At 46.9% G+C, this 13,834-nt stretch overlaps 3 protein-coding genes across 3 annotated transcripts, besides 5 other annotated features; 1 reads left to right on the top strand and 2 right to left on the bottom strand.

Annotated features, from left to right (window-relative positions):
• Positions 1 to 20: 20 nt before the first annotated feature.
• PVX_091265 (hypothetical protein, conserved) lies at positions 21 to 2,970 on the top strand (the record flags this gene model as incomplete). The annotated part of the gene is made up of 2 exons (XM_001615194.1): positions 21 to 2,647; positions 2,826 to 2,970. Exons 1-2 carry the CDS (start codon positions 285 to 287, stop codon positions 2,968 to 2,970), a joined length of 2,508 nt encoding a protein of 835 aa, XP_001615244.1. The 5' UTR covers positions 21 to 284.
• Positions 463 to 488: a microsatellite.
• Positions 515 to 534: a microsatellite.
• Positions 2,971 to 3,240: 270 nt separating the features above from the next.
• Positions 3,241 to 4,308, bottom strand: PVX_091260 (hypothetical protein, conserved; the record flags this gene model as incomplete). Its single annotated transcript, XM_001615193.1, has 1 exon — positions 3,241 to 4,308. The coding sequence occupies one exon, from the start codon at positions 4,306 to 4,308 to the stop codon at positions 3,241 to 3,243; it is 1,068 nt and encodes a 355-aa protein (XP_001615243.1).
• Positions 4,309 to 5,755: 1,447 nt separating this feature from the next.
• On the bottom strand, positions 5,756 to 13,078 carry PVX_091255 (hypothetical protein, conserved; the record flags this gene model as incomplete). The annotated part of the gene is made up of 1 exon (XM_001615192.1): positions 5,756 to 13,078. One exon carries the CDS (start codon positions 13,076 to 13,078, stop codon positions 5,756 to 5,758), a length of 7,323 nt encoding a protein of 2,440 aa, XP_001615242.1.
• Positions 10,052 to 10,152: a microsatellite.
• Positions 11,686 to 11,714: a microsatellite.
• Positions 12,826 to 12,853: a microsatellite.
• Positions 13,079 to 13,834: the final 756 nt, after the last annotated feature.

The following is a 13,834-nucleotide window of genomic DNA, read 5'->3' as shown; positions in this document are numbered from 1 at the left end:
AAAGAGAGATCACCTAAATCGTAACACGAACGCGACGCCGCACGCAGGACGGTGTGACTCCTGGTGCTCCACTACCGAATGGGCTATGTCTATGCAGGCGTCGCTACACAGGGGGTAGCAATTGCATACATATATATATACACTTATACATACCTGCAAGAGCATTCACCCAACGAGTGACGGTGCTTCCTACATAAGTGCCGCAAACCTATACGGATCGGCACGCACGCCGAGCAGTGGGGGAACCCCGTGCACCCCTCCCCCCCTGCTACCCCCGTCCTAACATGCTCCCCCGAAGGGTAGCCTTCTACCGCCATGCGCACGAGCAGTTAAAATTATTTTTTCAAAAAAGTGCATCCCATGAAAGGGGTAAAATAAAAACAGGGGGCCACGCCTACAGCTCCATCGTCGGGAAATACAACAAAAGTGAAAAGAAGAAGTTTATCATCTCGTCGTGTAAAACGTCGACGGATTTTAAGAATGGCCAGTGGGGAAAGCAGAAAGGGGGAAAACCAGCTAACAGAACAAATCCACAAAGCAGCAACAATTTTTTCCTGAACAGAATAACGCATAAACAGAATGGAAAAAAAAAAACATGCGATAGAAACGAAATGACCGAAATTGTGGAAGTCACCAGAATTAGCAACAGATACATAAGACACATTTTACCTAAACAGGGTCTGCATTATTTGTACTCATACCAGTATGCTCTGATTGAGCTGCTAAACCGGGGCAATAACGTCTTGGTCAGTTTGCTCTACTCTGACTGCATGGTATCTTACGTGGCTTATTCATTTTACAAAATAAATGCCGCTAATGTGGATGCACAAGGGGGGGTATTAACATCTAACAGGGAGGGAGACAACACCATTTCGATAGAAGATAAGACAAAAAAGAGGAGAAAAAAAAATAATTTCATATGCCCAGACAAGTCCGTACTTATTGTGGCCTCATCACAGGCACAAACCTCCGCGCTTCACGAAACGATCATAAAATTGAAACCTCCAGATGTGTCAACCTACTTAATAAATAACGAAGGGAACATTCAAACGGTGAAATCCAATTATTTTCTTTACAATATAATCATTTTGAACGCTGAAAGCTTCCCCCCCCAAGGCGATTTCTCCGTTTTGCTGGAGCTTGTAAACTTCATCATAATGGATGACTTGAGCGAGCTGTACCGGTTACAGATGGACTCTACGGTGAAAAATATTTTAACAACCTGTAAGGAGAAGCAAGACCGGGGGGATGCCCTGCAGGTTTTGCTCGTGAATAAATCGCATGACCAGTGGGTCGTGAATGACTTGCTGCAGCACGCGCGGGGTGCAAAGTATGAGGTTATTGCGGAGGGTTCGATGGACCCGGTTGGCCAGATTGACCCGGTTGGCCAGATCGACCCGGTTGGCCCGATTGACCCGATTGACCCCTTCAACCTGCATAGCTCGGGGAGTGCCTCGCTCGACGATCAGGGGAAGTCCCCCCCAGGGAAGAGGCCACACAGTCGCGGTAAAACCACCTCAGAAGGCGTCGCCCCACGATGGGGAACACCCCTCCACTACGTCAACCTACGGAGGTACAGAAAGAACAACTGCGACCATCTGAGCATTTGTGCCCCCATGAGTGAGGACAGAAAATTTTTAATTCTCTTTTACCTTCTAAGAAAGGAGCAAAATAAAAAAATAATAATTTACTACAATAAGAGTGACGTGTACGCTTTCTATGGATTTGTCAATGCGTACATCCCTTGCGTGTTCGTGTCGAGGGCACACAAAGGTGACTACAAGAACAGCATAGTGAGGACGTTTAACAAGACGGGGGAGTATGTGCTGATCACGGACGACATGAGCATAAAGAAGGCCCACCCCGTGGATGCGCATGTGCATATACACTACACCTTCCAGGAGGGCGCGAATTTGTACGTGGACGCGCTGTTCGAGGGGGTTCCCGGCGATGCAATTAGCCCTACTGCAGTCAGCCCTACTGCAGTCAGCGGCGTGCTTGCAAGTGGTCGCTCCACGGATGGCCCCCCCGCCGCGTCGACCCAGTCCATCCTGTTCTACAGCAAAAAGCAGCGCAAGCAGTACGAAGCGATCAACGCGATTTTTAACTTCAAGAGCTACCCCCTACCGCCCGCCAAGGAGCTAAAAGGTAATTTCCTCACCTTTCTGATTGACGAAATTAAGGAGGTCGTCGTTGAAGACAATAAGCACTTGGAGGAGGCCCAAAAAATTCACGAGAAATATGGGCACGCCTTCCTCTCCGCAGCGTTATATTATATACAAAAAAAAAAACTCTTTAAAAAAAATTTAAAAAAAAAAGATTATTCCAATGTGACATTCATCGTAGAGAGGAACACGCAGCTCCACACGAAGGGGACCGTTTTAACCTTTTTAAACGAGTTGTTGAATTTAAAAAAAAACGTTGGAGACATCAATTTTTTTGTTCAAAATTATGTGTACTGCAAGAGGGGGTATATCATGACCGTGCCCGAGGACATATACAACGTGATGCACAAGAATAAAAGTGCCGGCGCGAATGCCGGCAGGTGGGCCCACCTACACATGTATATTCTGTATAACAACTATGAAAAGCGGTTTAGGGCTACACACCTCAGGAGGGGGGTATACAAGTCGAAGAAGTCGCTCAGGTATGCGTCTCGCTGTGGGCGGCATCAACGCTGTGTGTTAGTTAATTATTTATTTTTCCTTTTTTTTGCGCTGTAAGAGGGAAGTTGCCTCGAGAAGCACACACAACCTTCCTGCTTCTGCACCCAATGGCTGTTTCTTCAAATCGTTTTTTTCCCTCTCGCTTCCCTCCTCCCGCAGGAGACTCAAAAAACGAGTGAACATGAAGATGGAACGAGTCGAAATGAGCAAACTGAAGAGCTGGATGTCCTCCACGTTTAAGTTAAACAGGAGGAACGTAAAAAGGGACGCTTCACCGGGGGGAACAGCGGGTCAGCCGACTTGATCATTCTCGCAAAAAAAGGGGAAGCAATAATATGTTTTATTTTCGTTGATTAAAATGAGGCATAGTTAGTGGGCGATGTTGGGGGAGTTCCTCCACGTGGCAGGTGCGCACACCATTGCACAGGTGTAGAAGTATACGTAGGGACCAAAAAAATGCACGTAAAAAAAAAAAAAAAAAAAATGGCAACCGCGCGTACAGCAACCCCGCGCAGGGGGGTGGACACCGCTTTGCTTTACCCCTTTCCTTCACGTGTGCTTCCCTCGAACGTTGTCAATTAATCCCAGCCATCAAATTCAAGTGATCGGGGAGGGGAGAAATATTGTACGTGCGCCTGAACAAGTCGATGTCCTTGTCCAGCCATTTTTCGATATGGATGGAATGCAGCGGTTTCGTGGTTGACACGCCCGCCATGTACGCCCAGGGATACAACTCGCGTAGTAAATTTTTCCTTGGCTTGTACTGAAAAAGAAGATATTTTTTTTTCAAATTTTTTAAAAAAATATACTCCCGATTGGGCTGGTCATATATAATGTCATTACTGCTTTTGTTTTCAAACCCGTATATGATGGAACCTCGGACGGCGGAAGAATTATTTATGTTATCAAAGTAGTGCTGGTACATTTTCGTGTAAAAGTTTCTGTCGTTTCGCTTTTCCACGTGGAAGTAGTCCGTCAGATTGTACTCATACTGCTTGATGGATAACTCGTCCACGTAATTATACGCATCAGTGTAGGTAAAATCAAAATTGGGGCTTAGAAAATTGGAGGGAAGGGAGTCTTTAAAAATGTACTGAAAACGGTATATAGGCGTCATAAAGGGGGCTACTAAAATGGCTAGCAGAGTTATTGGCAATTTCGTTTGCACAAGTTCAATTAATTTCAGTGCTGCTTCGGACTCGATGGATATATTTAAATTGTAAACCACGTGGCCAATGTCGTGGATCTGTCTGTATCTTGTTAAAATGTAGGAATAATTTAAATCGGTAAAAAAATGAGATACTTCTCGGTCATGTGCATGCAGTTTATACGTTTCCAAAAATTTCATATACTTATATCCTAGTGTATTTTTTGGCAGCTTTTTTAACTCATTAAATTGTATATCCTGTCGTATTAGCAACGGTTTTTCCTTCAGCACAGTCCTTCCCTCTTCATCGTTTTTCATGTAATTGTATATTTGCCGCACCGCGTATATGGCCGATATGTCCGCTGCATGCGCAAGTAGGTGCGTTCGCGCCGGCGTCTTATAAATGCGCAGGATCGTTTTTAAGAAAATTTCAAATTTGTTCGCAGCGTTTATGTCGATGAAGTTTGAGCGGAATATTTTTGCGAAGTTGTGCATTTTGGGGGGGAGGGAAGTGCCCACGTGGGGGGGATACACCTATATTTATCCCTGGCACGCACATGGAATGGCCCGGTTCTCTCACCTTCCAAAGGAGCAGCTCAAGGGGAAACGAAAAAAAGGAGAAAGTTACTGTCACCAATGCGCTGTATGGCACCCCCCCCAATCCGTTACCTTTCACCAACTCATTTGCAACTACATTCCGCGTAAACCTCTTCCCGGACGCGTTTCTGCCGCCCCCTTACGCGAGGAAGTAACGCCAAGGGGGTATGAAGCGCAAGGCTGCACGCGGGGCTCCAACGCCGCTCCAACGTTGATACATATATAAATAAGTGTATACGTGTATATACACACGGTGTGGCTCTAGCACCCCCTCGGGAAGGGCAGCCAGCTTTGCTAAAATGTTTAATTTCGTAGAAGCAGCACAATGGCGAATGCTCCCCAGGATCGATTTCATTCACCGGTGGGAAGCGGAGGGGTGTGTGCTCAGGAGGGCCTACAAACTTGGCAGAGAAACGAAGCAAACGGGTGCGAAGTGTGGCGAAGTGTTGCGATGTCCCGCGAAGCGCCACGAAGCGAAGCCGTGTTAATTACGCAACTGCTGGACGTACTACAAAGTTAGGCCACCGCTGGGGCCACTGCGTGGGGTCACTACGAGCGCTCCTTCCCTTCCGTTTTACTCGCACGAGATGACGGAAAAGGGAAGGAGGTTAAAAAGAGGTGGGAAAAAGGAGGAAACAAGGGCAAAAAAGAGGAAGAAACAGGGGCAAAAAAGAGGAAGAAACAGGGGCAAAAAAGAGGAAGAAACAGGGGCAAAAAAGAGGAAGAAACAGGGGCAAAAAAGAGGAGGTAACGATGGCAAAAAAAAAGGAGAAAACAAGGGGGGGAAAAAATGGGGAAAATAATAACAGCGTAAAAAACAAAACAAGCATGGAACTGCCTGGAGGTCGACGTTCCCGTGCAATTTCATCATAAATTGAATTCCAGTGGGCTTCAAAAAAATAAAATAATAAAATGAAAAAATAAAAAAATAAAAAGCATAAAACGTGAAACGCGAACGGGTAAAACAAAATGGGGAACGTGGCCGTTAAAAAGTGATATGCGCGCAGCACAGGTTGAGTATGGGCGGGAGAATTGCTGCTGCGCCATGAGGCGTCGGAAGGGCGGCAGAGGGGGGAGTGCACCAACGGGGTTCACATGCATGTAGTGAGCGAGTAGGCTCATATGCACATATGCTCATACGCTCATATGCCCATATGCACCCTTCCCCCCTCTTCTATGCGTGTGCACACCTAGGGGAATATGCTTCTCTTCCACGCGGGGGATCGCTCAGATAGGTGTATGTAGCATAACGCCACAACAGCTGAGCCGATGCACATATTTAGGTCCCCTTTCGCGAAATAAACGCAACACACGTGCAGGACCAGCGGAACGGCCCGCCCGTGGTTCAAAAAAAAGCCGCCGCGTTTTTCAGCTCGCTCAGCAAAATTTCCTGCCTAATCTTGTCATCATCAAATATTTTTTCAATTGCCCTTTTTAAAAACATGAGAACAAAAATGGCCTTCTTCTTCGTTAGCTTGTTGACATACCTGGCCAACCTTTTGGTGTCGTTCGCGCGGCACTCCTTCGCGTAGTACTTCTGGTCATTCAATTTCCTGCATTTCTGTCTATTCTGTTCATTTTCAAAGAATATCATTTTTCTTTTCAAGCTAACATTTTCTTCTTTTCCAGAGAAGTTGCAGGAGTGGTTTTTTCCCTTGTCGTTACTGGCCTCGAATTTGTCCCTTTCTATTTTGTGCTTCACTTTGTGCATTTTTTTTTTTATATTTTTTAAATTCGAAATGGAGTTTTTTATAAAAAAATATTTGCTATTACTTTTGGGTTGGTCTCCACCCGTTTGTTCATTTTGTTTGTCTAACGCAGCCCCTTTTGTGGTTTCCCTTTCTAAGTTGGTTTTTTCCGTTTGGTGGCTATTACCTTTGCGTGGTTCCTCATGGGTCTCCTTCCTGGGCTGCCCTTCTAGCGCCTCTTTCTCATCACCACAGCGCCCGTTTTGCATCACACATGCGTTGCTGCCATCATCGGTGCTGGTGTTGTCGTGATGGCATAGCTTGCCCATCTCTTGTTTGGCCTCACCCGTATGGTGGACGTCCATAACTGCACTGTCGCTGTGATTGTCCCCATTGCAGGAGGCGGCTTCCCCATTGCAGCAGAGGGCTTCCCCATTGCGGCAGAGGACTTCCCCATTGCGGCAGAGGGCTTCCCCTCCACGTGCATCCAAATGATCACTGCCGGTAACAAACCCATTGAGCTTCTCCCCCATGGGGGCATCCCTCTTCCGTCGGTCCCCTTGCGGAACCTCCTCCCAGTTATTCTTGCAAAAGTCAAAGTAGTAATTTTCCGTTTTATTCATCACCTTGTGGTGGAACAAATTGGCCTTCTCAAAATTCGTGCCGATCTCCTTGCTGTTGTAATTAACGGAGCTCAGTTCGTAAACATTGCAAAAGTTTAACAGAAGATGAAAAAAAACTTCCCAAAAATCGACGTACTTCTTTCTCGTGGAGAGTAACTTGACTGAAAAGTTTTTTATTTTGCTTTCTTCTTCCCGTTCGATGTAGTAATGTTCGTTGTTCTTCTTCATCTGGTCAATGTACCCGTCGATTTTTTCCCTATCGCGGTCATCCATGGGGATATTTTTTGAGTAATCTATAAATTGGTTGCTTTCTGCTGCGGTGATCCTTTTGGCGGTTCGTTTGTTCCCTGCCAAGTTGCCGCTTCGTTGGTTCACTGCCAAGTTGCCGCTTCGTTGGTTCACTGCCAAGTTGCCGCTTCGTTGGTTCACTGCCAAGTTGCCGCTTCGTTGGAGGTGTTCCTCGGGGTTGGGAGCATTCCCCGCATGGTTAGAGCCCCCACCCGTGGAGTCCCCCCCCTCAAGACAGCCACTTCGGTCGGCACACCCCTCCTTCTCGTGCTTCTCCTCATCCTCCGTATAGGCGCGCTCCTTCACCTTTATAAAACTTTCGATCTCCTTGCACCTACTTTTCCTCTTACCCTTACGAGGGTCCCTCCTCTTCTTCCTAACAGGGACGCTCCTACTCTTCGCAAAGTTGTTGTTGTGAGTCATGTAGGTCACATTCAGGTTGTTAATGGTAGTGTAGTTTTGGTCCATTATGCTCCCATCGTATTTATATTTTTTGCTCCCCAAGTGCTTGTAATATAATAAGCAGCTAGCCACCTGCGCGATGCCTATGAAATCTATGTGGTAGGAAAAAATAGAATCTGAAAGGAAATTGTAGCAGTCACAGTTTTTTTCTCCATAGAAGAGGTAGTTCCTAAAATTTTTTACATCAATTCCTCTGCCGATATCGATTAGGAATACATTCAGTGGGAATTTTTTCCTCAGAAAGGAATTCGGGTTGCTGGCTGGCTTCACGTTCAGCATGTATTCGCACAGGAAGGAGTTAATACTGCCGTGGGTGCCTCGAATGCTCCGAGTGCTTCTAACGCTGCGGATGCCACTACTGCTACGGCTGCTACCTGCGTGAATGCCGCTACTGCTACGACTGCTATCGCCGCGAATGCCACTACTACTGCGGCTACTACGGCTGCTACTGCTATTGCCTTCTTTGGGGGGCCTGCCCATCCTCTTGGGCTCCCGCTTCTTCTCCCCCTTGCAAGTGCTGGGCGCCTCCCTCGGGCTATGTTCCTTAGTTCTCTCCATCAGGGGCAGAAGCTCCTCGTCCTTCGCAACTAAAATGTTGTCTATTTTGACGTCTCCGTGGAGCACATCCAGCACGTGCAGCTGCAGCAAGGCCACGATCAGGTGGTACACGATGAACAGTACCAGCTCTTCGTTTATGGCTTGGTAGCCCTTTCTGATGAACGTGTTTATCAGCTCATTGAGCGACGTCACGTGTTTGTGCGTCCCCATGATCAGCAGCGATGTGCCCCTTTCCGAGCTCTGCCGTTCGCTTTGCTCTTCACTTCTTTGCTCTCTTTGCTCTTCGCTCTTCTGCTCACTTTGCTCTTCGCTCTTCTGCTCACTTTGCTCTTCTCTTCTCTGCTCACTTTGCTCTTCACTTCTCTGCTCACTTCTCTGCTCGCCTCTTCCCCCCGCGTCGTGCTTGGCTGCTCGTGCCCGGTTGCCTCCCCTTTTGCCCCCTCGTTTGCCTCCCCTGTTGGTTCTTCCTTTGGCTCCCCCCCGTTGCCCTTCCGAGCCGCCCCACGCCTTATGCACCTTGTAGTGCAGCTCGTCGGGGAAGATGTACAAGCTTCCCTTGGCGTAGACTTCGAAGAAGACCTCGCCGCTGCTGCTCAAGCCGTTCACGCTGCTTATGCCGCCCACGCGGCTTTCTTGGAGGCTATATTCACTTCTGCCCTCAGTTGCGCTCCCCCCCCTGCCGAGAATCCCCTTACGCTGCTCGGAATACTTCCTACACTTCAACATTTTTCTCGTCTTCAAAATGTAGGAGAAAAATATTTCTTTCTTGGCCAGGTATAGCCTCTGTTGAATTTTGCATGCATGCAATGCGTTATTAATTATGCACTTGTAGGTGGCACCATTTAACCCTTTGCCCTGTCTATTCAAAAATTTTATTACTCGTTTGGAAGTGCTACCACCCAGCAAAGACACCTTGGTATTCTTCCTAATAATCCCAACAGTAAGTTCGTGGCTACTATACCTAAATATCTTCGTGTGCTCTATATCGTTTATATTTTCTTGCATGCTCGTGAAGTGCCTGTACCTCTCCTTTTGGGCACTGTTATAGGGGTTGATTAGAAATACCCCTCCGATTATGTAGTAATTGAACAGGTGAACTACAATTAGCTTTAGTCTCTCTTCTGTCTCTTTCGCAACGTCGCACACTCTTTCGTTTAGGTACACTTGGCGTGTGCACATGAATGGCATGTCAAATTGGGGTATGTCAAATTGGGGTATGTCAAATTGGGGTATCTCAAATCGGGGCATGCCCAATTGGGGCATGTCTCTGTCTATTTGAAGCTCCTCGTCTAGGCGTTTATCCGCCTGTTCCCCCGTTTTCTCCTTCTTCCCGTGTCCTCGGGCCACCATTCTCGATTCGCTCACTTCCTTCCCTTGGGGGTTATCCTCACTCGGGACGAGGCCATCACAAATGGGTGCCTTCCCATTCGAACCCCAGTTGGTCCTCCCACCGAATTCGTATTTACACGGTGTGTATTCTTCCCCCCCTACGCTGCCATTCAGGGACACGTTGAAGATTAGCTTTCTCGCACTGCCGGGCATTGCCGTATCGTCAGTTGTTGGTGGCTTGGCTTCGCTCACCTGTGCCACCTTCTCAGGCCCGCTTCTACGCTCACCATTAGTGAGTGCCGCGTGTTCCTCCGTTGCTGCCCCAGTTTTTCTTTCCCTTGACTGCTTATGTGAGACGCCCTCTGAAGTGCAACTTCTTTCCTCCCCGTCCACCACTTCGTTTCTCTTCGAATGATCGTACTCTACCGAATGATAACTGTGTGAACGGTTGGACTTCCCTTTTTTCGTTTTAACGGTTTCCTCGTCAGTGAGTTGCGACCTTTTCCTTTTTTTGGTTTTACTGCTGTGTGGTTTGGGCGCCTGTCCCGCTTCTCCCTTCCTGGGCTTCCCCTCCTTTTCCTTTCCCTTCGTCTTTTCGTTCATCTTTTCGTTCATCTTTGCGCTCTTCCTTGCGCTCTTCTTTGCGCTGGTCCTTTTCTTTCCCTTCGCCGCGGCCTTCCCCCGTTTCTTTTTCCCCCTTTTCGCCGTCCTGTAGGGGACATAATCATCCGACGACACATCCATCGTGTCGGAGTCGTTCGAAAAGAAGATCTTATACTTCCCCTCGATTCTGCGCGTGCAATTATTTGTTAAGAGCAAATCGGCAAGGATTATATTCTCTGAGGAGCACGTTCCTCTGGAGTTGTCACTCTGTTTTTCCTTTTCGGGCGACTCCCTCTTATCGAATGCGTCCTTTTCAGTGTGTCCCTCCGTTTTGGAGCCGTGTCTGGAAGAGTCATCAGCCTTTTTGCCATATGCCACTTTTTCAATTTCGTTTTGGATCTTCTCGGGGGGAGAACCTTCCCCGCTTTGGACCTCTCCATTCATTTCTCGTTTCTTGCTACGTTCGTCGCAGCCCTCTTGGGGTGATTTTTCTACACTGCTAAGTGTTTTTCCTGCAGGTGGATCCAAATGGGTGTACGCAATCTCACCATCCTGCCGCTTAACCGTGTGGTCTACTTCGTTCGGGGTTTCCTCTCCATCTTCGCTACCTACTTCTTCCGTTTCTTCCCCACCCTCTTGCATATCCTTGCTCTTCACCGTTTCGACGGAATTTATTTCTGGTTTTCTTTTATCAAGTGTCCCTTCAGATGATATTTCACACTCCAATTTAGCCTCACTCTGTATGGAGCCGTTCCTGGAAAGGTAACATGACTCTGGAGTTTCCCCACCCCTTTCATGTTCATTCAAAATGGTTCGAGCAGGATAGGTAATCGATTCATCTGCCTTGGAAACCTCTTCGCTGGGGGCGCTCAAATGGCTATCTTCATAACCGTTCCTTTCGTCTTGCTTTCTCTCTCCATCATCATCATCATCATCGTCAAATGGGTTGGCGGCATCAATCTCACGAGTGTTGCTTGGGGTGAACTGATTCCCCTTTTGTAGATTCTTCAACACACAGTTGAATAACTTCCCTATGATGTGTTTCTCGGAACTGCTAAAATTTTTTTGGAAGGTCACTTCTTTTTCTTTGTCCCTTTTTTTTTCTTTCCCAGCGTAGGCCTCCCCATCACGGTAGTTGTATATCACCCGGTTGTGCATCGAGTAGTTCACTGTGTTTGTCTGTACATGGATAGCTCCATTCCGATCGGCGTTCTTTCCTCCTTTTGAGTTTCTTCTACATTCGGTTCTGTATAGCGGGGCATACCTCTTCATGTATTCAATTCTGTCAGAGGGTACAACGTTCGATCGTTTTTTCTGGCGCGATACTGCACCGTTTTGATGTGTCATAGGTTGGTCACCTTTTTCGGTCTTTGCGGGACCCACTTTTGGGGGCGTCTCCTTTTTGCCTTTTTTCCTTTTCCTTAGAAGGACCTCGTAGTTATACTTGAGCTGTATGACGGACGCGTTCATGTGAAGCGCGACGAATTTTTTCACTTCTCGCTTGATTTTTTGGTTGGCCCATTTTTTGTCGTAACTGTCCGTTTGGAAGTACAAGAGGTTGAGGATCTTGCTGTAGCGTTTTCTTTCCGACGTTTTGACTTTGCCTCCGAGTGGGGTGACTTCGTGGGGGGAGACTTCGTGGGGGGTAACTTCGTGAGGGATAACTTCATAAGGGGTAACTTCGTATGGGGGTGCTTCGTACGGGGTAACTTCGTATGGGGGTGCTTCGTACGGGGTTGCGTCGATGGCCCCCCTTTTTTCCCGCTTGACAACATACCGCAGGACGTTTCTGTAGGTCCTCCTCATTCTGTTCATAATGTGTGCCGTTTTCTTGCCCTGACTTTGGCCTTCACTATTTTTCTTCTTACTTTTGAAGAAGAGAAGATACACATTCAGAAAGTAATGAGCCATGTGCTTGGGCAGGTTGAAGTACAAATAAATGATGGCCACCTTTGCGGAGCTGTACAGCGTGTAGAGGGCCACCTGAAGAACTGCGTCGATATTTTCGTTCAAATGAAAGAGGCACTTTTTCACTAAGTAGACTGCCAGCACAAGTTCATAAATGTAAGAAAAGTCCCTATGCGACATGCTCACATTTTTATAGCCACTACCAACTTGCGTGAATCTTTTAAATATTTTTTGGCACTTGATCAGGTCCCCTTCGTGTGCACTAAAGCAGGTGGTATGATCAAATTGGGCACTCAAACTACATTTCTTAAAATGGGCATAGGAGCAGATTTTCTTCAGTATGTAACTTCTAATGTGTCTTTTGGCCGACTCGTATATGCTCAATTTCGATTTGATAATTTCCTGCGGGCTGAGCAGTTCTACGTAGCTGCTGCTAATGGTGTGCTTTACGATGTACTCCCCGTAGGCGCACACGAATTGGCACAGTTCGTTGCAGAAGAGGGGGTCCTTTGGGGGGGCGTCCACCACGGGGGGGTCTCTTACGGGTGACACGTTCTTCCCCGCTGGGTTTCGTCCATTTGTGCAGCCTCCATTTAGGGGGTTTCCATTGTGGAGGATCCCCTTCTTCGCCTGATCGGGGGAGGGTCGCCCCCCGCACCCACTTAAGTACACATGGGCGATCAAATTGAGCGGGTTGAGCGAGACCCGCAAGTAGCTCATCAGAAGCTTCACAAAGCCCTCATCAATTTCTCTAATTTTTGCAATCCTCCTCTTCACGTAGTAAAGTAAATACTTGACCCTGTCATACATGAACATTACCCTTGCGTAAGAATTCTTGGCCACTTTTTCAATGTCACTTTTGGTAAGCTTCTTTATGATGTAATGATTTTTCAGGTCATCCTTAACCGAACCGTTTTTATATTCCAAAATGAACGAATGGAATTTGTGCCCAAAGTGGCCTACGTAAAAGTCCAGATATTCTTGTAACGTCTCTTCAGCACCCGATTCATTCTTTTTAATGTTTATCTTTTTAAATTCCTTGTCGAATTTTCTTATCTGTATGAGGACGCGGACAAACTCATCGATGTTCTTGTACAGAACGCTGCTCTTTTTCTCCTCGACGTTTCCATCTGCGTGGTGTCTTTTTACGATGTAAATATTTTCGATGCAGTTCTTTATGTAAAATTCCTGGATGTCTTTTTTGAACATTATTTATGCGCGGGGTACAGCGGTGTGGCGACGGAACAGCTCGATGGTTGGAACGTCGACAATGGAGCCGAGGGACAAAACTTCACAACCAAGTGAGTGTTGCGGAAAATTCCGCGCAACTCAGACACGGAGGTGGTGAGAGGGGGGGGTACCGAACCCTCGTAAAAATTAAAAATGGCAAAAATAGGGGTGCACGAAGGGGTTCGGCGTGAATTACAAGGGTTTAAAAGGTGTAATGGGGAGGGGGGCACGCAAATGGGCAACATGCAAGCCAACGACACGTAGAATAGGCCTGTGCGTGCGGTTGTGTATACGACAGCTCATACGGCTGCACATACACCTGTGCGGGAAAATACCGAATTAATCGCGTGCCCGTATTTTCAGGGCTATGCTTTTCGTCAGAATCTGCCGGGATTCGAAACGCCCGCACAACTTAACAATGGAGGGGTAAAGCGGGCAGATATACACTCGGTGGACCTTTTAAGAAATTAAAAAAATTGTTCAGATAGCGTTTTTGCATTCCCCCCTGGGAAAACGATGGATCGTTTTGGCGCATACGTGTATATATATGCATACATGTATACATATGTATATATATGTATATGTATGTGTATTTTTTTTTTTTTTTTTTTTTTTTGGCACGCATATATTGTGAAGGGGAATTTAAAATGTGGTGAATGTTTCTCTTTGACGTTATTTAAAAATGGCGAAATGGGAAATACATCACAAAGTGGAGGGAAACACAAGGAAATGCGA

This window comes from Plasmodium vivax, chromosome 9, assembly GCF_000002415.2.
Source record: "Plasmodium vivax chromosome 9, whole genome shotgun sequence".
NCBI classification, from domain to species: Eukaryota; Apicomplexa; class Aconoidasida; order Haemosporida; family Plasmodiidae; genus Plasmodium; species Plasmodium vivax.
The sequence above is the reverse complement of the archived record's forward strand: the minus strand, read 5'-3'. Positions and strand labels throughout refer to the sequence as shown.